This window comes from Phoca vitulina, unplaced genomic scaffold (genome assembly GCF_004348235.1).
Source record: "Phoca vitulina isolate PV1807 unplaced genomic scaffold, GSC_HSeal_1.0 scaffold25, whole genome shotgun sequence".
In the NCBI taxonomy this organism is placed as follows: Eukaryota; Metazoa; Chordata; class Mammalia; order Carnivora; family Phocidae; genus Phoca; species Phoca vitulina.
The window spans coordinates 40341702-40368382 of NW_022589728.1; the positions used below are offsets into that span (position 1 = coordinate 40341702).

Below are 26681 nucleotides of genomic sequence, written 5' to 3' on the forward strand. Positions count from 1 at the left end.
AGCCCACAGTTTCAGATTCACCCCAGGCAAGCGGACACGCTGAGCAGATGTCCCAAGGCTAAGTGGCGCAGAAGCAGTAACTGGACCCCACCGGCCTTTAGTTGTACGTTTCCCTCCTAGTTACTGGTTGATTGGCTTTTTCCCTCCTTGGCTCGCAGTCCAGGCTGGAAGGACTGACTGGAGGCGGTGTTTGGTAAGCGCGGCTCTCCACGCGGACGAAAGGCCCGCCAGCGAGCGCCGGCCACACTCGGCGGGAAGGAAAGCGCCAGGCGAACGCGCCGGAGGGGCTCGGGCTGGGCGCCGCGGCCCCCCCGGCTTCCCCTCGCCGCGCTCCCGCCGACTCGGGCCCTGAGCCCGGGGACGCGCCGCGTTGCCGTAGAAACGCCGGAGCCGGCGCGGCGGCGCGCGGGGCGGGCTCTCAGGCTCCAGGAGGCGGTGGCTCGCGCCCCGGCGCACGCTCGGGCGCCTCCGAGCCCAGGTCGTTGGGCCCCGGTCAGGGTCCCCGGCCGTGCGCAAGGCAACATGTTGAGGCGCAGCATGGAAAACCGGTAACAGCCCCGGGGCCTCCGCTGGCCAGGGCCACCCCCATCCCCCGTGCGAGGGCTCGGGTAGGGGAAGTGGAGCCTCTCTCCGTGGGGCCTCCGTGCCGAATTGCGAGCCTGGGCCGGGGTCTGGGCCGAGCCCGCTGCGCTCTGGGGCCTACCTCCCCCTGGTTGCAGCAAGCCCCGGAGGCCAGGGGTGGGATGGGCGATCTCGGGGATCACGCTCCCCGGGCGCCGGGCCCCGCATTGCCGCGGGCTGTGCAGACGGCTGGGAGGCAGTGGGGCGCCCAGGCCTCGCCGAGCAGCCCTAGCATCCGCCGCCCCGCAGCGGCGCGGCTGGCCAGAGCCCGGCCTCTTCGTGCGCCTACACTGTCGGGGGTATTGAGGCCAGGCCCCAAAAGGGGACCTAGAGGACTAGAATCCGCCCCTCGGAGATGGTGGGATCGTTGATGGTTTGTGCCTTCGAAGCTGCAAAATGCCCCGGGAATGTTTGCATATCAAATTAACGTGGAGATGAAGCCATCTCATCTCTAATGAGAATGATTTGCGTTTTGTGTCATCTTTTTCTCTAGGGACGCTCAAACCAGACAACTGCAAGATGCTGTCACAAATGTGGAGAAGCATTTCGGAGAGCTGTGCCAAATCTTTGCTGCTTATGTGCGGAAAACTGCCAGACTGCGAGACAAAGCAGATCTACTGGTGAATGAAATCAACGTGTATGCCTCTACAGAGACCCCAAATTTAAAGCAGGGCCTGAAAAACTTTGCTGATGAGTTTGCCAAACTTCAGGATTATCGACAAGCAGAGGTATGGAGGTCACAGCGTCATTGTTATGAGTGAGCCCTGAAGTAGTGGATGAAGGACCCGTGAAGACTTTCACTTGTAATCCACCTAACTGCAGTGGCGAACGCACACTTGATGATAAACGTACATTTTCATGTAACATTGTGTGAGTCTATTAAAGGGAAGCTTCCTGTGATTTGTGATTTTACCGTTTTCAAACTAAACTTTAGGATGTCCTGAAGTCCTGAATTTCCCCATTTCATTTGCCAGCTTTTGGCCAAGGGGTGGCTATTTACAGGGGTAGTAAACATAGTACCCATGGGGAAGAAAAGGAGCATGACTTGTGTCTGGTGTGCACGTAAGTATATTTTAAAGTATGTCTGGAGATGGAAGATGTTGAGAGTCGTAATGTGAGTGAATAAGTAATGAACGGACAAGAGATTTTGTTGCTTCAATGCTCTGGAAAGTTGACCAATATTTCATTGACAAAAAGAAAAAAAAGCAGCATTGATTTACTGATTGATATCATAGGTACTAGTGAGACTGTGGGGTCGTTTTGTTTTTGTTTTGTTTTGGTTTTTTTGCTTTGGAAGGGAGGGAAGAAGGTGGTGTTTTAATTGTTTTCTTTCTAAAAGCTCATTTTTACTTTTAATACCTCATAAGCACCTTTACTTATATTAGTTTTCAAGATACAGGTTAAATGTTAGAAGTTGCCCAGTTAGAAGCTGTATTGCTTCTCTTGTACTCCTCTCATCAGTGCTTTTGGTACTTTTTAAAAGCCTAATACAGAAATTTCCATCATCAAAAAAAATGACAAAAACAAAGTGAAGGTAATGATCTTTGAACCTATACTTGCTATTCGTACCAAAATTTGAGTAGTAATTACATTTGGGGGTACTTTTTGGGAAAAGTTGAGTTCTTGTCATATGATATTCTATAATAAACAAGCAACTCTCAGTTACACATTAACTGGGGACTTCAAAAATAATATATACTCACTGATAACCCTAAAATCCTATGTTAAGACAATAATTTCAGTGCCCCTTTCTAGAAAAACTTTATGCTATTTATCAAATAGCAAAGTGAATTGATTTACATTTGTTCTCCTTTTTATTTCCCTTGCTTACCAAATGGTGGAGGTGCTAATGAACAATGAACAAAAAAGGTAGGCGACAAAAAGGAGAACAGAAAAAAAAGACTTGAATAATCCTTGCACTGAATAATCAGCGTATGGATTATTCGAAATGGTAGATAGACGAAACTATCCTGAGTATTCATGGTTTTGATTTTAGGATTCCTAATACTTAAATGCTCAATGAGAACTTGATTTTTTTCATTTTCCTAAAATCTTTTAAAGTGAAACATTCATATACATTTTGTTTATAGAAAAATCAATATGAAATGAAATGTACTATATAAACATGTATCATCAAAAAAAGCCTTCTTCCTGCTGCACAAATAATACATGTTCATTTTAAACAATTAATGTCATCTTGTGTTACCTGTCCTGATAAAGAAAATTTTAATGTCCAGGAGTTATTTTTCTTATGCTATATTTGCCTTTAAAAAGCCCATTTCTTCAGTGCCTTCCACTAGTGCTATTAAAGGAAGTAATTACTCAAAATGTGATAAAAATCGTAATGTTTAAGAAAAACAGTTTAATTCTAAATAAAAGATCAACCATGCAGTTTGACAGCTCAGCAACACTGAGACCATTTATCTTTTTCTCCAAGCTTTGGTAATTTACAAATGGCTTCCCAGAAAAGGATTGCAGCTAATACAGTTCTTTTTGCTTTTGAGGATTGTGTCGCTTTAAATTTTTTCAATATGCTGTATCTTTCAGCTTCAGTTTTCTTACCTGGAAAGTTGGACTATTACATTTCGGAGATAATATATGTAAAATATCCAATACTATGCTAAACACACTGAAATTGGTAGCTGTACTAATATGTGAGAGGTCTTGAAACTTACCCAAAAGCTACTATAATGAAGAAAAATAATACAGAGATGATCGTATGACAGAGATAAATTTCTTAGAAACCTGAAATGTTTTCTTGCCATATTGCATACTAGGTGCTTTTCTGCTTTCAGTGTTACTCTACATCTAACAGCTTTTATTGTGTTTGAGTTTAGATTCTGAATTTTATCAATTGCTGGTGATTATTCTTTTACTTATAAACTGTGACATTTTAAACATTTTAAAACATTACTCTGTGTAATAATTATGTTCAGGTTAAATAGCCCAGGTTTTATTTCAGAATTTAAATTTTGATATGTCTATGTTTCTTTTCAGTTATATTTTATAATAATTTTCAATAGGTTGAAAGACTTGAAGCCAAAGTAGTTGAACCTTTGAAAGCTTATGGAACCATTGTAAAAATGAAACGAGTAAGTAAATTCATTTTCCTACTATTATTAACTATTATGGCAAAGAGTATGAGGTTTCCAATAACTGTCCTCTTAATAAAAACTACAATGTAGTTTATACAGTTTTTTACACACTCTGTGAAGCATCATTTCTTAGAACTTTGTGAATAATGAAATATTTTTAATGAGCTTACTAAGTAAACCATAGCAACATGAAGCAATACTTTATTACAGAAACTTTAAAATATTAATATTTATAGTCATGAACTTATTTTACTAAATGAACATAAGATTATATTTTTCATTTTAAAGCAGGCAATAACATGCAGACTAAAAGTGAGTATGACAAAGTTGTATTTTTTTATTGAGGTATAACTGACATACTAGTTTCAAGTGTACAACATAATGATTCAGTAGCTGGATATATTGCGAAATACCCACCACAAGTCTAGTTAACATACATCACCATACATAGTTAGAAATTTTTTTTCGTTTGATGAGGACTTTTAAGATGTACTCTTAACAACTTTCAAATATGCAATACAGTGTTAGTAACTATAGTCACCATACTGTATGTTACAACCCCAAGTTCTGTTTTTTCAACCAACTTTGAGGTATAATTTACAGACAATAAAATTCTCCTGTTTTAAGTGTTCATTGAGTTTTGACAAATGTATATACACATATAACTACCACCACAATCAAAATTTTATATGTATGTATATAAAATTATATATGTGGTCAAAGGTTTGCATTGAAATTATCTTGTCTGTGTCATTATTTGAGAGGGTGTTAAAGAAACACACATGTGCACACTCTCACACAAAGACACACACTAATTTTGCAGTAATAATTCCTGTGCTGGTAATGCCTGGACCAAACAAGGAGTGTTTTCCCATTCTTAAAACAGAGTGTGTGTATTTTATTTCTTAAATCAGAGATTTTCATTAATCAAAAATGCTTATTTTCAGGATGACCTCAAAGCAACATTAACAGCAAGGAATCGAGAAGCTAAACAGTTAACTCAGTTAGAAAGAACACGTCAGCGAAATCCATCGGATCGACATGTTATTGTATCCTTTGACTTTTGATCTTTAAAAAAATGTTTTGTAAGGTATGCTGTACAAAAGTAAATATATATGGAAATTACACATTTCTGCTTTTAAATGTGCAGAAAATTTGAATATAAAGGTTGAAAAGAAACACATGCATTTACAAATTCTCATTATAGAAATCAACTAATTATAAAGAGAATACACCACCTAATTCAATCCCCTCATTGTTTTCCAGAATAGATACTAAAAAAAAAAAACACTTAAAATGTTGATGTTTTTATAAAAAGTAAGTTCAGAATTCTGAGGTTTTTTTTCACATGATGACTGAATATTAATTTTAAAATTAATTTAAAGATCTATCATGAATCCAATATATCAATGCCCTGTCTGCCCCACTTTTGAGAAAAGGAAGGAAGAGTCATTTTTCCCCAGTATAATTCCCTTCACCTTTAAAAACAACAACAATGTGAAACCACAATTCGGACTACCAGCCAAAGACCTTCAGGAGATTCTAGAGTAAAATTGAGGTTCATAGCTGGACACAAAAGGATCTAGATAGGGCTGTCTACTGTAACAAGGCTCTTCTGTTAAGAATGATGTGCCTTGTTCATGACTAAACAAAAGAATAGAAAATAGTGCCTGGCTAATTGCCAGCAATTGGGATAAGTGCAATTGTATAGAAAGTACTAATTTATCCCACTGCCTCTTTTTCCCATTCCTTCTTTTGTCTCCTTCCTACTTCCTAAAGGTTTTTACTGCCCAGCTCAGCCAGAAACCACAGGAGGAGTGGCTCTATGGGGGCATTTGAAGTTGCAGAGCACCTCCATTCCTGAGGGGAATCCCTTGAGCAGTGATTTGGGGCTGTACCAATTGCCTGGTCCTCCTTCCTTTGGACCAAAGGTACATATGCCCAACCTTGAAATAAACAAAAGTGGGCAGCCATAGGGCTTGGAAGTGCCCATTGGAGGCTGGGACAGGAACATCTCATTGAGGCTTAAGATCTACAACTAGATTATGGAGTCTGGGTTTTAAGCAAGTCAGGCAAACCAGAGAATGATGAAAAATTTATGACTGACAACTAGGGACTAAGGGAGAGACCAGGTTGTCACCAGTTTTTAAGAAAGAGGTCAAAATTTTATTGTTTTGTTTGGAGGAAAATACATAAAGGCAGGAAAAATGTCACATCTGGAATCCTGAGTAGTTGGTAGGATTGAATCGGGTATTGATATGGAGACTCAACACAGAAATGAATATTCCTAAGACAAAGATGTTTCTGACTTAGATGGTCTGTTGTGAACACTGCCGTGGAGGAGGTAGTCTTACACTGTAGATGAAACTAGAATTGGGTTCCCATGGGGGGAAATAAATACAACAAAGGAATAGATTATTGCTGTAGGTGAACTGCTGTGCTCACTGGGAAAGTGAGTGGATTTTGACAACCTAAGACTATTATAGAAAATAAAGGACAATCTAAATATAAACATATTCAATATAAATATAAAAATATCCACTCATAGCATTACAGAATATTTACCAGGATGGACCCTTAAAATTCATCTGACAATTCAAAAGAGGCATGTTAAAGTTCAGTATGTAAAATAACATGGAGTAGCACTGATAGAAGAGGATGGGGTAAAGAAGAATCTCAGGGCTCTGGCTCACCATTTCAGAAGCCATTTTTTCATTAAATATACTGATATCTCTACTCAGAGAGTTGTATCATAGTATCTTAATCAAAAGCATTTCCTACTCAACTTGACCCATTATAGGATTTTGAAGAATATTCAGAAAAGAAGAAGAAATAGAAACCCGTATCCTCTTTGCTAAAAATAGCTGTATAATTTTGGGTGAGTTGCTATGCCTAAGTAAAAGGATTTGAGACTTTCAGAAACAAATAGTAGTTGCTGGAGGGTGGTGGAAGAGTAAGATGTACCAACTGTAGTTTCTGCTTCCCCACTCTCCCTTGGTTTAGCCAATTCTGCCTACCCATCTAAATTTTAAAACTGTTTCTTTTATCAGTAAAATGGGGAGGGCAAAGACATAAGTCAAAAGGAAGTAGTCACAAGTGAAGAACTATATGAGTCACATGTAATAGTATTAAGAAGTTAGTCTGCTTGCGTATTCTCATTAGTAGGTTAACGTGCATCAAATAACTGTTAGAAATTTTTCATATGAATCTATAAAGGAGCTCTATTTTACTTTTGAATTTCCTGTGATGAAGGTATATTTTTAAAAATCTCAAGCCCAGCAATATAGAAAATTATTTTTGATTACTGGGTATGATTAAAAGTTAAAAGTTTAGGGGCGCCTGGGTGGCTCAGTCGTTAGGCGGCTGCCTTCGGCTCGGGTCAAGTCCCACATGGGGCTCCCTGCTCAGAGGGGAGCCTGCTTCTCCCTCTCCCACTCCCCCTGCTTGTGTTCCTGCTCTCGCTGTCTCTCTCTCTCTGTCAAATAAATAAATAAAATCTTTAAAAAAAAAAAAAAAGTTAAAAGTTTATATGGTTTTAAAAAACTTTACACCCTATATGGCAAATGTACACACACACATACGTATAAAAATATTCTTTTACACTTAGTATCTTAAAATCGTTCATTTGAGTTAATCTAAATGTAAGAGTACATAATCACTATGAAGTTATAATTAATGTATAATTGCTAGATTATATAATTCTGTGAGCATATGATTTTAATTTACTTTAAAAAATTGTTCTCTTTGAAATGTATTTTTTCCTTTATGAAAAATTTCAGTCACAGGTGGGTAATAAAGTGGTGTGTCAAGAAATGGATCCTTATAGTAAACTCTTTTACTTATTTCAATTTATATCTTTTCTTGAAAGCAAGGGCTAAATGTCAGAATAATATGTGTCACTAAACTTTGATGACAAATGCACATTTTTCCCATGGATTAATTATTAAATGATGATATTTGATACTTTTGAGTAAATATACTACATTAGTATAGGAAACAAAACTATTAGAAAGAATTTAATCAGAAAATTAGGCTATGTTTTTTAAAACCTCTACTGTTTAACAAAATATTTTAAATATTTTTGGGTGACAACTGTTCTAAAGTAAGAGATGCTTTTTTAAGAGAAATACATGAGTAGATTGGAAATGTTCTGCCCTTTACGGTAGCCACTAGCAATATATGGCTATTGAGCTCTTGAAATGCAATTAGAGTAAATGAGGACATAGTTTTTAAATTTTCATTTAATCTTAATGTAAATAGCCACATGTGGCTGCTGGCTACCATATTGTTTATACAATAGTATGAGTGTTGTCATTACAATATATGAAGCAAAGCATTAGACTTGTCATCTAATTTGTTACTGGTATATGTATCTTTTGTACTAAGCACTAACTAAATAGTAACAGTGTAATATTGTTAGCTTCTAAGAATATACAAATATACCCCATGCTGAAATAAATATTTATAGTATATATTCTGCCATATCTGATTAGGATATTATAAGATTAGAAACATTTAATGCATTTGGAGAACTAGAAAATTACTTAAGTCATGGGTCCTTTTTTGGAGAGAAAGCATTAAAGGCGAAAGAATGAGAAGAAAAAGAATAGAATGATAAATGACATAGACAGTGAAATAGGTGAAAGCAGTAGAAAATATAGAAAATTGTTTTACAGTAAATAATCCAAGGGTAATACAGGGAAAAAAAATGGTTTTGTAGGAAGAAAGGGAAGGAGTTTTGTTTTCTTTCGTGTGAGGTCAGGAATCATGTCACTTAATAGATTTAAAGTTCTTTATTCTGCACGTGCTTATTATATAAATCATCTTATTTTATATGGTAAAATATATTATTGAACAATTTACAGTTGTTATGCCAAAAAGCCAGTAGTGCAATGGTAACATTTACAAATAGACTCAGTTGAATGGGTTCTAACTTGAATTTTTTTATATCTTTGGTTGGGGAATTCTTTTGCAGGCAGAAACTGAATTGCAGAGAGCTACAATGGATGCTACCCGAACAACTCGTCATCTGGAGGAAACTATTGACAATTTTGAAAAGCAGAAAATAAAGGATATAAAGGTAATAAAGTAACTTAAAGTTCAAAACATGTTTTCTCATGTTATTGTTTCATTTAAATGTATAAAAAATTTAAATTACTAATTTTTTTAGCCCATAGTCTATATGAAAAAGATACTATAAATAAGAAATATCAAATGTTATTTTCCCATTTCCTCAGATACTCAACTTGTTATCACAAGTACTGTTTAATCAAAGGAAACTAACATTTATTATGTTCTTGTGCATCCAGTGCTATTGCAGGCACCAAATATGTATTATCTTTTAATCTTATAGCAACCTCGTAAGAATGAGGTGGTGTTACCCATATCTTATGAAATTTAAGCAGAGATATAAAGTAATTTACCCAAAGTATCATAGCCAAAAATCTGAACTATAAACAATTATGTATTTTAAAAATCTGTGCTTTCCATTATAATACACTCTCATTTAGTACTCTCTAGTAACTACATCTTATCAAATAAATGAATAGGTGAGAGTAGCCAACCACATAAAGTTGCATCCACCATGATATGGTATCACAAGAATTGCCTTATTTTATTGTAAAAAGCCAGTAGATTTGACACCTTTGGGATCATGGACTTCAGAAGGTCTTCAGTGACTTTTTCATAGGCACCTGGACAGATTTGGAGGATTGCTTGTGACCATAGTAAGTCCTTTAAAACAAGTCATCTAGGATGTGTTTTGGCTCACTGCAAATTTCCCGGGATCAAGCTTTAAAGAAAAATATTTTTGTCATTTTATAACTATTAACAAAGAAAACATCCTGCTTTCAAAAGTTATGTTCTTATCAATAAAATAAGCACCATATGCCACTTAATAATCATCATTCCTTTTTAAAGTCCATGAATTAACATTCATTTGCACCTTCCCCGCCCCCCCATCATAGTTTCAAACAATTTCAGAACTTTGATTTTTCTGATAGCCATGCTCAAAGGTCTCTAGTTTGGTCCTGAAGACCAAAAACCTTTTTTTAAAGCCTCTCAATTCACTTTGCACTCTGCTGTGTAATGCATGAAGAGCATCTCAGAAAGCTGCCCTGAGACAAACTCCATTTACTGAGGTGGGAGAGTGTGGGTGGGATATAATGTTTTACACTTGCTGACATCATCTCTTAAATTGAGGGGGAAAGGAAGGTTATTAAAATAATTAGCTTTAACCTGAACGATGAGAATGGAGACTTGTGAGGTATGCTTGATTCCATTGCCACCTAAGGGCTTCGTTAGTGGTGGCAGTCTGATTCCTCACGTGGATCCACCACTGCTCCTCATGCCCGCAAAATTTTCTTTTACACGTGGCAGTGTCTCTGATCTTTGGGCTCACTTCAGGTTCAGACTACCTCTACAGATGTTTTTAATTCCCTGAGCAACCACCAGTTACAAAATGGGCAGAGAGTGAGTGAGTGCAGAATTCCCAACTGCAATTCCTACAATTCCTGAAGCATTAGGACATAGAGGGACTGCAGAGTGGAGGGTGCACAAAGAAGAAAGGGGCTTTCAAGCTTTTCTCTTTGCCTACAGTATTATGCCCCTGGAAGGAAGTCTCTTGGTGGTCACCAAAAATGTAAGACAAGAAGAAACCTACTTTTTAATAAATTGAGATAGAATTCATACACCATACAATTCACCCATTTAAAATGTACAACTCAGTGGTTTTTAGTGTGTTCCAATATGTGCAGCCATTACCACTCAATTTTAGAACAGTTATCACCTCAAAGTAAGACCTAGTACTTTGCTGCTTCCCACACCCCAACCCTCCCATCCCCACCCCAGCCCTATGTAACCACCACTAATCTGAAGTCTCTATGGATTTGGCTATTCTGGCCATTTCATGTGAATGGAATCATAACATGGTTTTTATAACTGGCTTCTTTCACTTAGCATGCTTTCATTATTAGCTATATATATATATATATATATATATATATATATGTTATATGTATATTAGCTATATACATGCTTTCGTATCATAGCATGTATCCTATCAGTGTAATTCATTCCTTTTTATGGCCAAATATTCCATTATATGGATATAACCACATTTTGTTTATCCATTCATCAGTTGATGGACATTTGGGTTGTTTCTGCCTTTGGGCTATTTTGATTAATGATACATTCATGTACAAGTTTTTGTATGGACATATATTTTAATTTTTCTTACATATATATCTAATTAAATTGCTGGATCATATGGTAACCCTATCTTTAATCATTTGAGAAACTTCCTGCACCATTGTACATTCCCACCAGTAATATGAGGGTTCAGATTTTTCTGCATCCTCACCAGTACTTGCTGTTCATCAGACTTTTTCAGTACAGCCATCCTAGTGGGTGTGAAATGGTATCTCATTGTGGTTTTCAGTTGCATTTCCCTACTAATGCTTATTGGCCATTTGTATATCTTCCTTGAAGACATGTCTATTCAGATCCTTTGCCCATATTTTAATTGGGTTGTCTTTATTATTGAGTGGTAAAAGTTCTTTATCTATTCTGGATACAAGTCCCTTTTCAGATCTATGATTTGAAATTATTTTCTCCCATTCTTAGGGTTCTTTTCAATATCTTGATGGTGTTCCTTGAAGCAGAAAATTTGTAATTTTGATGAAGTCCAATGTATTTTTTGTTGTTGCTTATGTTTTGTCATATTTATCAATCCATTGCCAAATCTGAGATCTTGAAGATTTATCTGCTTTCTTCTAATAGTTGTATAGTTTTCATGGTTCAATTAAGCCTTTGATCCATTTGAGTTAAGTTTTATGTATGGTGTGAACTGAAGTTTAAACTTCATCTTTTTGCATGTGACTGTCCAGTTGCCCAAGCACGATTTTTGAAAAAGCTATTCTTTCCCATTGAATAGTCTTGGAACTCTTGTTGAAATGGTTTTATTTCTGGACTTTGTCTTTCATTGATCTATAGGTCTCTCCTTATGCCAGTACCACACTATCTTCATTAGCATTGCTTTATATGAATTTTAAAATCAGGATGTATGAGGTGTCCTTTGTTCTTTTTTAAGATTGTTTTGCTATTCTGGATCTGTTATAATTCTGTATGAATTTTAGAATCAGCTTGTCAGTTTGTATAAAGAAGTCAGGTGGGATTCTGGTAGGGATTGCATCAAATCTGTAAATCAGTTTGGGGAGTACTGCCGTTTTAAAATTAATTTTTCCAATCCATGAACATGGGATATTTTTCCATTTATTTAAATATTCCTTAATGTATTTTTAACTGTGTTTGTAGTTTTCAAAGTATAAGTTTTGTGCTTCTTTTCTTAAACTTTTTCCTAAGTATTTTGTAATTCTTGATGCTATTGTAAATGGATCTGTTTATTTAGTTTCATTTTTGGATTGTTCATTGCAAATGCACACAGAAATAATTTATTTTTGCACACTGATCTTATATTCTGCAACCTTGCAGAACTCATTTATTAGCACCGATAGTTTTTTAGTAGATCGCTTAGGATTTTCTACTTACAAGATTATGTCATCTGTGACGACCTACACTTTAAATGCAGACCCCCACGATCTAGCAAACTTCCAGAAATGGTTTCCAGAGGTTGATATTGAACTCTGTTACGGTTCTGAATTCCCCTTTTATACATCTTTCCTCCTCAGTATCAGATTGTTTCTTTTCCAAGTCAGGCCTCATTTGAGATCTTTTATGATGAAGAGGGATGCACAAATCCCATACCAGAAGCCTCAAAGACAAGTCAAAAAGAGTTACGTTATTGCCCCCCTTTGTTGATGTTAAGCATGTCTCACATTTCTGTTTATGAGAAAAATTCTTAAAAAAGTAAAAATCGTTGATGCCACTCATAATTTTGAGAGAAACATCAGAACATTCTTATTCTTACCTGTTATCAGGCTACTGCTTCAGATGGGGACAGAGCTTCTGGCTCCTTCCTTAACCTCCCAGGGGGCAGAATGAGTGAGCACTGCTGGTAACTGTACTACTGTGTTCGAGGTGGGTTTAATTTACAAGTCCATCTGAATTTTGGTAGCAGCATTAATCTGCAAGGTAGCACAATTTTTAGATACTTTTCATAGGAACCTTGCAAAAAATTTGTCTTTCTGAGAAAAGTTGTTATGGAACTTATTGTACACAATGTGAATGAAAAATCACAGTCCCTGGGGTGCCTGAGTGGCTTAGTCCATTAAGCAGTTAAAAATCCCGACTCTTGATTTTGGCTTACGTCATGATCCCAGGGTCAGGAGATGGAGCCCCACACTGGGCTCCATGCTGGGCATAGAGCCTGCTAAAAATTCTCTCTCTCCCTCTCTGCCCCTCCCCCTGCTCATTCCTCCTCCTCTCTCTCTTAAAAAAAATCACAGTCCCATTTGTTTCCCATGTAATCGGAAAAGTCATCAGTTATAGGGTGAATGTCAAGGGAATTTCAGATCTATAGAAAAGATCTTGACCAGGGTCACTCCTGGAACAGAGAGGGACAGGAATACAGTATGTGGCAAAGTAGCTAACGTGAGCAAGAAACATCTTCTAAATTTAATTTTTAAATGCTTTATTTTTCTTACAACTAAATATAAAATCACCATAAATTTTTTTCACAAAATTATTGAGAAAAATGTAATAATCCTACTACTCAGAAATAATCAGTTAGCATTCTGGTTTATATCATTCCAGTTTTTTTTCTATGCACATATACACAATAGATATGATAACAAATTTTCTTAGGTATTGACTGTCACATATTATATGCATTTTATGTGGATAAACTCATTTACTCCTCACAACATCCTTATGAGGAGCATGATAGCATTTCCCCTATACATAGAGCTGTATTTAAGTGGACCACACTATATGTAGCATCACTTTTTAAAATTTAATATATATCATGGGCATATTTGCTAAGAAACAGATGCATATCATCCTTTTTGGTATCCTCATAGTATTTTCCTATGGATATATTACTTTATCTAACCAGTCCTTATTGGTGGATATCTAGGTTACTTTTGCAATTATAAATCTCATTGCATCATTAAACATTGGCCTTTTTGTTGATCCAGTTATTCTTTTCAGATAAGTTACCAGAGTGGCATTTCTGATTCAAAGAACATGCACCCTTTAAATTTTGATACCGTCTGTCCACAAAGCTTTAAACTTATGTCCACAAAATTTTAACTAGCATTTCTACAAAACCTTGCATGAGTAACCCAGTGTACTAATGAAGAGTAGCAGTATTTTTAATAATAACTAATCTGAGAGGTGAAGGAATCAGTGTCATCTTAATTTGCAGTTACTACTAAGACGGAATATTTTCATATATTTAATGACACATTTCTTCTTTAGTAAATTACCCACATTTTTCCTTAGCCTATATTTTTATTGAATATTGGTAGTTTTCATATGAATTTGTAAAGTCTTTATATTGAGAAAATTAACCCCTTATATTAAAGAGAAGATATGTTGCAAATGTATTTTCCCATTTTGTTTATGGTGTGTTTTTGCCTTAAAGTTTTATTTTTGTTGCCACATATGTTGGGTCTTCTCCTTTTTGGTTTCTGACTTGGTGTCATGCTTACAAAGGTTGTTTTCATCCTTAAGTTTGTATAAATACTTGCTTACATTTTCTTCTAGTATTTGTGATATCTAAAAAAGTTTTAAATATTTAAGCATTTTATCTGGTAGTTGTGTTTTGCATATGGTATGAGGTAGATATCTAATTTCATTCTTTTCAAGTAGATAAAATTTCTCTTGACATCATTTATTGAATAGCCTCTATTCTGGAGAACCATTATTTCCCCTTTACTTGCCAAAATGTTAGACCTTTTATGACTTTTTGGTTAAAAGTCTTACTTGCTAATTAAATCCAATGGAGGCTTTAATATTAGGAAAAGGAACATTTTCTAACTTAGCAAGTGTACTTCTTGAGTAATAAAAATAGCTAACTTGTTTTGAGCACTTATTCTAAACCAGTTACCATACTGTACTTTTTCTTGGATTATCTCATTTAGTCCTTAACCCCAAAACCTCTGAGGTTGGTACTGTTGTTATCCTCATTGTAAGGATGAGAAAAACTAGGGAAAAGAACATATTATATAAACTGCTTAATATTATATAGCTCTTATATTTGTCATGATTGGAACCCAGATTTATCTTAATCCAGAGCCTATATTCTTAACTACTATTCTCTCCTGCTTTACAGAATACTTCCAACAGGTAAGAATTTCAGATTAGCTCCCCCATCCCCCACCAATAAAAATCAGTATGTGCCCAAATTGCCTTCTGGTCACACAAAATAAAATTGAAAAGGGGAAAAAAAAGAAATCATTAATGCTTCTGTCCCTGATCATACTGACCCATTCCAGATAAGATTATATGAGATCACTGAAAGTTAGCTGTATTTATTTGAGGAAAATTATTTCTAATTATGATTGGTTCCTAGAAAGTTCTACCACCCTTCTGGTCATTCACGGAAAATATTTTATTTCAAAAACATGCTTTTTATATTCTTTCTTATATTAGTTGTCATCTAACTTTTAATGTTCCTTGCTATTATTCTCCTGCCTATTTTCGGATATTTTATGAAATTCTAACTAGAAAGAGTATGATTGGCAGTATTCTTTTCTGACTATACTCAGAGATATAACTCTCCTCTGTGATAATCTTTAGGCTTCATCGACTCTTGGGTCAAAAATTCCAAGTCTGGGGTACTAGATTACCAGTACTACTGATTTCCCACTACTGTTTCTGACAGAAAAATAAACAGTATAAAAAATCAGTAGAGCCATTCTCCTCTTATTTAGGTGTTATAATACAGGTTTTGTCAAGAAATAAAAGTTCAAACCATAGAAGATTAAACCAAAGTATCACAAAACTTGAGAGTGATTTCCCCCCACCTTCCAAGTAGTAAATAATAGCCATTTATAAAGATAATTTGTAAAGTACTTATCACTAATTAAAGCTAAATTTTGAAATTGGAAAATGGTAACAGACTAAAAGTTGATCAGTGTCTTAAAATGAGAATGCAGTAGTTTCTCTAATTAGAGGATATGAATAAAGAAAAATAATGTATTGACAGACATATCTACGTATTTTTCAGGGCTTATGTGCTAAGGGGAATATAAATCCTATAACATGCTAGTATTAAATAACTGTTAGTTCAGAGATGACACAGATTTTGACCATCGGAAATTTAATAACTATATTCACATATTTGAAAAATATTTTAAAATATTCACATATTCCACAAAATTACCACAGTGGAATAGAACTGAATTAAGCCTAAATCTACAGATTTAGGTGTAATAAGGTTGTAAATGTTTGGATTTCACTAGTTACTAAATAGTGTATCTATTAAAGATTTAGAATGTCATTTGTGGAAATATTTAAAAATAGGAGTAACACCTAACTCCCTTGAGTGATTAAGCTTAATCCCTTATTTGAGGCTATTTTATTTCTCAGGTACTTTTATAGCATAAGGTAAACACCTTCTCTTCTCTATCCACGTAAGTAAACAGATGGTCTGTAAATATCCAAGAAAAACTAAAACATAGTTGACTATGTAACACTGTAAAATGTGCTTCTCCAACCTCCCTCTGTACTTACCTGAAACAAGTTTAAGAGTTTATTGTATAATTCTAAGCCTAAGTAAATGAAAAAATTTTGTTCGAGCCTTGAATAAAAATAAAGTCAAACTATGTCTATAGTTTTTTATATAGTTCTTTATTTACTAAATGTAGAAAATCTCTCAATTTAAGATTCAGGAGGAAAGATGTAAGCCTGTGCTTGATTGTTCCCATTACCTAAAATGAGCTGCAGACCAAGAACCAAGTAGGAGTTTTCAGTATTTTGGCTTATCATTGACTCCTAGTTCTGCTGTTTTCCCTCTAGGAGTTTCCACACTCCTAATTGGCACTTGACTCCTTTCTAGCTAGGCAGCTACCTTAGGAAGACTGACAACTAAGTGAGTCTCTATGTCCCAGTCCTAATCACAAGCCAATTCACCTCGAAGGTATTTCCTGGATATCTGGAGATTCTTGGGCATAATGCTGCTTATTAGTTGCCACTGCAGTATGCCAGAATCCTCTGTCACCTACAGGAATTGACAGTAAGGGTCACTGTTGAGTCATAGTTGTGTCTTATCCCAGAGCCCAATCTTTGCAGACCAGAAGGGATACTTTTCTACTACAGATCTGTTTTTACACTGAGTAGTGATCAGAAACCTATTAGTACTCCCTTAAATATTCTTCTAATCCTTAAGAAAGAATGGAGATGGGGGTGGGGGGAATTAAAGGACACTAAGGGATAACTGTAACACTGTCTTCCAAAGTACAGGACCATTCCTAACTGGGTAGTAAACACAGGAGAGCAGGAATGAAGAGAAATGGATATTTGACTCTTGTCTTCTATAACCCATCTCTTCTCTCTTGCCCCTTTAAGGACAATGCTTGAGTATTTTCTACCTTATTCTTATTCTGCCCACTTCTTTCTACTTTAATGCTCTGATTTTTTATTTTGATAAGGGACAAGATAACAAAAGGATAAGGTCCTATTTTATTGAAAACTTGTCTGGTTTGTATCCTTTCCTTACCTACCGACTATCTCACCCCTGCTTAGATCAACATGTACATCTTCATTCATTCTCTTAGTGCATCATCTTCCTTGTCATAAGTTATCAAGTTCATAGGGTTTACGTGCAGTTTATTTGTGAAAGAAATGATTGATTCCAGCAAGAATAGCACAGTACAGTAAGCAAGAACTGTAACCTTTGAAGAATCAGACCCAAATTTCAACATTCTAGCTGTGAGCAACACTAGGCAAGTTATATATTTGTAAACTGGAAGGCTCTATGCAAATCCATGATGCTATTATCAGTGGTAACAATATAATTACCAAGTAATTCTTTTGTGGTTAGAGAATACAAGAACACATAGAAATATGATGGGCTATAATTCCTGTCTAAAAAACATTCTATTGTTTAAACATCAGTTGGAATTACAAAATACCAGGTTTAGAACTGACCTGCTTTATCTAATACTTCTAGACATATGGTGACAGAGTAGTACATAATGGTATATACATTTTAGTCAGATCTTTTTTTATCACAAATGTCAATTACAAGGTATACAAAAACTAACTTAAAAAATAAGAGGGAAGTAAATGGTCAGATAGGAAATATTTTGTATAATTTCCAAGGTTGTGCTGTAAAAGGTCTTTCCAACTATTTTTATTCCCGTTATCTTTTGTACTTCATTTGCCCTGTGGAAAAAGAGATACCTTTGTATTTCATAAAATGCCAAAACTATAGTAAGGAATAAATATACTAAATTCACAAATTCATACGATTGTTTAAATTCAAATCTTTGGTTTTTGTGTTTTTTTTTAGACTGTATTTTCAGAATTTATCACTATTGAAATGTTATTTCATGGCAAAGCTTTAGAGGTCTACACTGCTGCCTACCAAAACATACAAAAGATTGATGAAGAAGAAGATTTGGAGGTAGGACTATGTCTATCCAAGTTCAGTTCTTCTATTAAGATGGACATATTTAAAAGAAAGCATTAGGTTGTGTGGGTAAAAATAACTTAAAGTAAATAACTTAAAGTAAAATAACTTTGAGCACTACAGTGGTTTATCTTACTGTGTGAAGTCCCAAATAGCTGAACTTTTATGATTTTCTAAGTATGTGTTTTTAACTTTTCAAATTAACCATGGTAAAGTTCCAAGAGTTAATTTATTAATAGCTAGTTAATAAGGCCATTATGTGAAACAATGTATCATTTTGACTGGCGATGTAAGTCACTTAAGTATACTAACCGTAACAATGATTTGTGCTAACATTTGAGTGCTTTATGCTATGCAGAATACCCAAAGCTTCACATGAATTTTCTCATTCACTCCTCACACAATCCTATAATAAGGTAGGTGCTGTTGTTATTCTCATTTTACAGCTACAAAAACAGGCTTAGAGGCTTTAAGTAACTTAACTTGACCATAGACACTTAGCTACAAATAGCAGAATCAGGATTCTTAATCAGTATGCTATGAAATAAATGTAGATTTATAATAAGGCTTGCTTTGTACTGAGAGTTCAGTGCAAATCCAATTGGCCAACTAATGTTAGAGCATTTAAATATCTAAGCCTGGCTTCAGCAAGCACATCTGAAGAGTAAATATCCTACCCTCCTATCTTCTAAAAGGGAAGAAAAAAGGCAGAAAAGTATTTTTGCTAAAACAGGTAAAATATTGGAGACATACTTTGTCCACATTTTATCTCTGTAGTAGAAGTGAAAAAGGCCAGGTAGTTTCAAGATATAGCCAGAATTCTGTATTACTAAGTGATAGAATTTGGGAGTGTCTGCCCTTTGACAATTGTGAAGATTCCCCAAGTTGTTTATTTATTAACTGTCCATCATAAAGCACACCTGGGCCTTCTCTTCTCACTACTCCATTGGTTCCAGGAAACTTAAGTCAGTAAAATCAGATTACAGCTTGACTAAAATGAAGAAAGGCACATGTTTTAATATGTGTGTATAGGTTTTCCAATGCCAAAATCTCATCTCCCAGTTTTATGTCAGTTATGCATATATGATATTTGTTTATTGTTTATCAATAGATGGCTTCCTAAGGGTCCAGTCCTTCCAAATACTAAAGCTAAGATCTCTTAATTTTCACTCCTTTCATGTCCTATTTTTTTAAAAAATAGATCAAGCTTATATGTGTCATTTGTAAAATAATAAAATAGCAAATGTTTATAAAGTGATTACTTTGGACAGCTACTGATCTATGCATTTTAATTATATTTTAATTCTCCCATCAACTTTGATAGAAGTACTTATTGTCCTCATTTCTATGGAAGAGAAAACTGAGGCAGAATGAGGTTAAGAAACTTCCCAAAGAGTCCCCTAACTAATAAGTAATATAGCTGGGAGCCAAACCCAGAAGTCTGACTACTGACACTGTGTTTGCATCCTCTCTATCCTGCGAAGAAAAGTGTGCTTCTTGATGAGTAATGTGCACCATTCCCTACAAGAAACAACACGGCATTGAGTGGCAGGTTCAGAATTGATCCCCCACTTTTCCTACAAGACTGGAATCCTCTTTACAAGTATTTTCATTCTCCTTTTTTCTAAAATGCCCTTGAGATGCCATTTGTTAATGGTCACTAAAGTTCCTTCAATTCTTTTGGACCCTAAGATTTTCCTTCTCATTCCAGAGGTCCTAGTTAGGTTTTTTGTCACACCACTTCTCTTACTACTATTCTTAATCAGCTAGCTAGGTAGCTCGTGAGAGGAGAGATTCATAAAAACTAAAGATCTCAGAGCTGTGTGGCAGATAAGTTTTTGACAAAGTATCAACTTCCCCACTTTTCTAGTGTGGCAGTATTGAGCAAGTTCTTCATACTTCAGCTTCCTTATCCCTAAAATGGAGATACAGTATTTACCTCATTAAATGTTCCTTCAACAACTGTTTGTTGAGCACCTGTTATATGCCAGGCAGCATTCGAAGTTCTGAGGATTTAGCATTATAAGTTAGAAATGGTCTGAGTTGTCAAAGCAAAAACTTAAAAATCTACCATGGGATTCAGACACTAACAGGCATACCTCAGATTGATGCAGTCCAGAACTCTGCAAAAGGAATATCACAACAAAGCAAGTCAAATGAATTTTTTAGTTTCCCAGTGCATATACAAGTTATGTTTACACTATACTATAGTCTGTTTAAGTTTTTAATTTTAATTCCTGTATAGTTAATATACAATGTTGTATACTATAGTCTCTTAAGTATGCAATAGCATAAGATCTTTAAAAAAGTGTACATACCTGAATTAAATATTTTATTGCTAAAAAATGCTAACCATCATCTGAGCTTTCAGTGAGTCATAATCACTGATCACAGGTCACCATAACATACATAGTAATAATAATAATGAAAAAGTTTAAACTATTGCAATAATTACCAAAATGTGATACAGAGACACGAAGTGAGCAAATGCTGTTGGGAAAATGGCACCGGTAGACTTGCTTGAAGCAGGGTTGCCACAAACCTTCAGTTTGTAAAAAACAGAGTATCTGTGAAGCACAAACTATTTAAGTTTTATAATATGACCAGTCTCATAAAAAATATAGTGTGCTGTAAGTATATGTGATGGAGGATTCTAAATAGTCTGGAGAAATCAAAGAATGATTTCTCAATGAGAAGTTTGAGGAATGTGTAGGAGAACCCCTGGCAACCCTTTCAGGCAAAGGATACAGATAGATACACAAAGATCCTGAAGCATAACAAACTATAGGCATAAACTGTTACTATTATGCCTATAGAGATTGGCATGGAGAGGAGAGGAGTCTAGGGACAGCTGTGAGACCAGGGGAAGTAAAATGATACCAAACAGGTACCAAGAAGAAAAAGGATCCTTTAAATACAGGGTTTCTTGGAAATAAGTAGAGAAAATATGTAGAGAGAAACAGAGAAAGAACTTGCTATTTTTCTTACGTGGTCCATGCTTTACAAGAACTGCTGAGACTTAATCTGGCAGCAGCTAATTTTTTTGCAGTTAGGCATCTAGTTATATTACAGACCATCTTACCTTATTTGTTCTTCACATAAAAAAGCATTGTCAGGCTCATTTCCCCTTCAAAAGATCATCTCTGTGCAATCACGTCAGAACATCTTGAGACTCACTCCTAGAAGAGATCTTGGACCATATTGGGAAAAGCATTATTGCCAATAAATATTCCTGTAAATCTGTTGTTTTGCATTGAGATTAATTTTAGTATTTAACTGGTTTAGACTTTTATCTCATGGGTGTATACTGTCTTCCATTTCCCACTTTTAACTTCATCTTTGCTAGGACAGTTAAAAAAGGAATGTTGTTCTAACAAAAATATATCCTTTCCAAGTAACAGTTGATTAATGAGTCATCTAGTTTTTATATAATACCAGGGTGCCAGTGTTCCATATCTGGCACCAAAACATAATATTGAGTCCTCAGTAACATGTTAAATAATCTAATTAGCATGCCTGAAGTGCCCTAAAACACAAGTCTCACCTGTGGGTCTAAGTCTCATCAATTTCTTTGGTGTCTTGCACCTCTCTAAAGTTTAAAGAAATGTGTAGAGACATCCCTTAGGTTTTTTTTTCCCCAAAAGACATGGGGATTAAGGTCATGTTAACATCATTCATTTATCATGTTACTGTCTTAAGCTGGGAGGAGTTGAAAAGATAAAACAGGGCTCCTTGCTCTAGAGGAACTTAAAGCTAGTAGGAGAGATATGTAATTACAGAACAATGAAATGAAAGCTGTATTGAGGGTATGAACAATAGGAGCTAGAGAATACACTAGGAGAAACTGACTAGAGAATAGGAGAAAGCGGAAGATGGTATTTGACTTGGCTCTTGAGTGATGAGTTTGCTGGAATTCTGGGGAATTCTGAGGAATCAGTATTGCAAAGGCAGAATAGAGTATGTTCTACATATAGGTACATAGGCTAGAAGTGAAGAATGATAGGTAGGTTTGAGTCATCTTAAGCCTTGCATGTCACCTAAGGAATTTGGATCCTGGGTAGTCAGGAGCCAGAAAGTTTTTTAATAATATATTTTGGTCTTCAGTAAGCTAATTCTAAGTAAACTATAAAGAAAAATGTGTAGAGTCAATAAATTAAAATAGAAGTACCTCAGATGAGAAATTGAGGGGCAATCGCCAGGGTTTTAGTTTGGTCTACTAAATGTATGGTAACATCGTTCATTGTAAAGATGAAATGTAGGGCTACAATGTCCAACACAGTAGCCACTAGGCATATGTGGCTAAAGTTAAAAATTCAGTTCCTCATTCATATGAACCACATTTCAAGGGCTTGGTAACCACACATAGCCCTTTTGGACAGCACAAAATAGCAAGGATTTCTATCATCTCAGAAAGTTCTACTAGACGGTGTTGGTCTAAGAGAACAGAAGGTAGTTGGGCCTGTAAGTATGGCTATCAGGAGAAAGCCCATAGAGAATTCCTTGAAAGGTAGGCATTAAATGCTGTATAGATAAGATCTTTCAGAGAAAGGTGTAAAAAAAAAAAAAAAAAAAACATGGCCTAAGGGAAACCCTTTAAAAATATTTAAGGTATAAGCAGTAGAAAAGGAGATGTGAAGAAGTAGGGCAGCTAGCACATGAAGAGTTTAGAGACGGCATGCATGGAAAAGAAGTTTCATAACAAGGTCAGTAAAGATCAAGACAGAAAGATGACCTTGGTGGTTTCTGGCAGGAGCAATCTCAGTGGAAGGTGAAAGCCTACTTGTATGTTTTTGACAAATAGAGATGAAGTAGAATATAAAAAAAGATTGATCTTGAACTTGTTTGCTGGGGGAAGGAACCTGTGGAGAAAGCAAGCTTTTGTTTTATGGTTTCAAGTTTTGTATATAGGAAATAATGCGCCTTGGAAAGAATCAGAATGACATTTGCTTAAAAAGGGGGTTAGGGGAGAGGGTGAAGAGTTGAGGAAAAAGGGAGTGAAGTTGAAGAAATTCACATCTGATAACCTTACCTATTTGTATGTTAAAGAAATGGGAGAAGACAAAGATATAGACAGGCTTAAGAGAGTGGTATTTGGAACTGTTGCTTTAGGGAAAAAAAACCAACAAAGGTATTCCAGATTCTAGTGAAGTTGGAATGCATAAATTATACTGGCTTCAACTTACTCTTATGTGAATACTAGCAGAATACTGCAATCAAGTTAAATTGGTAAAAGTTGAGATAAGCAGAAGACAAAGAATCAAAGGTATGACTGACTTGCAGCCTCCCTACTGGCAAACATCCTCTTTGAGGGTAGCAACTTACACATTTCCTCAGCAAAAGCTCTCACGTGATGGTTTCAGGACCCATAGTCACCTTACCTGGCTCAAATAAACTTTTTAGCTTTCATTTTTACAACTTAAAATACTGTTTGTATTGGGGCATCTGGGTGCCTCAGTTAAGTGTCTGACTCCTGATTTCGGCTCAGGTCATGAGCTCAGGGTCATGAGATCGGGCCCCAAGTAGGCTCCTCACTGGGCATGAAGCCTGCTTGGGATTCTCGCTCTCCCTCTGCCTCTCCCTTTTATGTGTGCTCTCTCAAATAAATGTTTAAAAATATATATTTTGTATTTAATTTTTTTAAATTAAGAGTAATAGAAATTTTGTCCTGGGAGGTGGAGGTGGGTGGGTGGATGAGCTTTTGCTGAGGAAATGTGTTAAGTTGCTAAAAAAAAATCTTAACTAAGAGGAACTTAATATGGCTTTCTGGATTTCCAGGGTTTGATATCTACTTTATAATGTTGCTTTATCATTCCAACAGGTTTTCCGAAATTCTCTGTATCCACCAGATTATGCATCCCGTTTAGATATCGTAAGAGCAAATTCAAAGTCACCTCTTCAAAGATCACTCTCAGCTAAGTGTGTATCTGGAACGGGACAGGTAAGCTAGAAACCATACATAATTTAAAGGAATTTGAGCAGCTGCCTTTGGTGGTGTTCAGTACTAAAAATGTTTAAGTCCTGACTTAATATAACTTACCCTCCTACCTTCTTACATAAAGTAATGGAAGATTACACTAGGCGCAGCTCTCTTATCTCTTTATCTTGTATACTATAGCACATAATACTCTCTAAAGCAGAACATGTGAGAGCAGAAGTGGAAAGGACAAGAGAATGCGAATCTAGATTTGTTCTGCAGTATAATATGAAGAGCGCAGATTCTGAAGTCAAACTGCTTAGGGTTTAAAAATTCCACTATCATGACTTACTGAAAATTATACCTAAAAAAGATCTTTTGCTGAACATTATCTTAGATACAGAAGCACATATCTTTAGGTAAGAGTCAATTTTCTCATTTCTTCCACACCCAGAAAACCTGAGTTACCTGGTGGCTAAAACTGGGAGGAGTGAACAACCTTGTTCTCTAAGAGGCCATAGAAAAAAATGGCCATATGGTCTATGTCCCAAGTAAGGGCAGCCATAAACAGTATATTAACAAGTCAATTTGGCTGTTACAGTAAAACTTTATTTACATAAACAGGAGGCAAAATGGGGTATAGCTTGCCAACTTCTGATCTAGAGATCTATACCCTTTTTCATACCCAGCATTCAGAATTCAAAATTGAGCAAAATATTTTCAAAATTTAAATTTTAGGTAAATGTGACCCAATACCTTCTATTCTCATTTGGTTCTCCTCTAAGCATTTATTTACTCATTTATTTACTGCTTTCTATGTATGCCTCTCTCCCCCAACCAATTTACATTTTTATCATTCCAGCATAAGGTGCCTTACACATTAAGTTCCATATATCTAGTATCATAGTACATACAAAATTTGTTTCTATTTCGAGCTAATGTTACCAAAATTAGCTAACATCTGTGTAGTACTTTAAAAGTACATCATTCCAGGGTTTCTTGACCTCCACACTATTGACTTTGAGCCAGATAAATTTGGCAAGGGAATGGGGAGTAGTATCCTGTGTATTCTAAACATGTTCAGCAGCCTCACTAGCCTCTATGCACAAGATGCCAGTAACACACACAAACACACCCCCCCAGATGTGACAACAGTGTCTCCAGACATTACCAGATGGCCCTCAAGAAAGGTTTGAAGCAAGACGACCCAAGTGGCAATGGTAAGGACTTAAAGCCAAGTAGTGAATTCAGATTCTCAACTCATTCCATTTAAATCATAGTATTAAATGGGAGTTTGTTATCCCTTGGGAGTTTTTGTTATCCCTTTGAGGATTCTCATTGAAATGCCTATTTTTGTGACCCAAGAACTATTTAACCTAAAATATATTTGCCATAATATCCTGAATCTGTACCTTTTCTTTGAAGTATTTTATGTTATTAAAGTGCTGGTATCCAACTGGAATCTAATGGTTAATTTCATATTTTTGCTCAAAAATAACATGATAAATGAATAAAAAACTGTGACTGTTTTCAGCCTTAGAGTACAATAATTCGTAGGGAAGTTTCATTACTAGAAATTATCTTCCTGAAATACATGTTCTATGTGCCCTTCTCTGTAAGAGCATATTAAAAAGATACCAAGCATGTAAAAATATTTTAAGTTAATATATTTTTTAATGTGTTAACTTTTAACAGGTATCTACCTGTCGACTAAGAAAGGATCAACAGGCAGAAGATGATGATGAAGAGGATGAAGACTTAGATGTTACAGAAGAAGAAAATTAATTTTCTTAAGTAAACTTCACCTTTCAGGTTTCATCTTAAATGACTTGGAATCCAGAATTACTACACTGTAAAACTTTATACTGGCTTCATACACGTTAAACCTCAAAATGAAATCCTACTGGAAATGAAAATTAAAGGAAATTTGTGCTGACCAAAAATGAAGGTTTTAAAAAATATTACACACCAGTCATTTCAACATCCTATCCAACAGTATGTGATTTTTGTATAGGTTCCATTTAAAAAAAAATTATGTATTTCAAAAGTATTTCATATTAATGCACTATACATAGTTGTGGTTGCAGTATAAGTAGATGACAAAAAAAACAAGAGATCTAACAATTTGACTTGCTTCTTTTGCTTTCATTGCCAAAAAAAGGGTCTTTAGTCATTCTGATTAAATACAAATTCTATTCCATAAAGCCTTAAAAAAAAGACAAGGTTTTTTTTTTCCTTTCCTTTTTTTCACTCTTACTACAACCTTAAGTTTCATTGCTTGATAATTTACTTTTCAACAAGACTGTTATTTCTTCTGATTAAAGGTAATGGGACACTAAGGTATCAGTGTCTTGAATTTTAGATTAAAATTTAGCATAAATTTTAGATTCAAAAAAAAAGCTACATTCAGCCTGATTCTGGTTTTAAAATGAAAATGATTATCATACTAAGGAATTATCCACGAAACTACAACTTTTGGAAAGCTGTAATTTGGTGGAATGTTGCCTAAGAAAAC

General features: G+C 35.6%; 2 protein-coding genes across 7 annotated transcripts in view; one reads left to right on the plus strand and one right to left on the minus strand.

The window, feature by feature from the left end:
- Window positions 1-397: 397 nt before the first annotated feature.
- CIBAR1 (CBY1 interacting BAR domain containing 1) lies at window positions 398-26383 on the plus strand. Its single transcript, XM_032421833.1, has 9 exons — window positions 398-548; window positions 1115-1349; window positions 3645-3713; window positions 4664-4765; window positions 7496-7501; window positions 8692-8796; window positions 18133-18246; window positions 24071-24190; window positions 25862-26383. Exons 1-9 carry the CDS (start codon window positions 523-525, stop codon window positions 25949-25951), a joined length of 867 nt encoding a protein of 288 aa, XP_032277724.1. The 5' UTR covers window positions 398-522; the 3' UTR covers window positions 25952-26383.
- Window positions 8817-26681, minus strand: part of RBM12B (RNA binding motif protein 12B) — a 29965-nt gene continuing 12100 nt past the window's right edge. For 2 of the 6 annotated variants that reach the window (XR_004301477.1, XR_004301473.1), the window contains 3 exons: window positions 21335-21442; window positions 20352-20375; window positions 12115-12799 (listed from right to left, as the gene is read on the minus strand). The gene's annotated coding sequence lies outside the window, so the exon portion shown is untranslated. Of the gene's footprint in view, window positions 9508-12114; window positions 12800-20351; window positions 20376-21334; window positions 23737-26681 lie in introns of those variants that run through there. The other 4 variants (XR_004301476.1, XR_004301475.1, XR_004301478.1 and 1 more) reach the window with 4 other exon arrangements.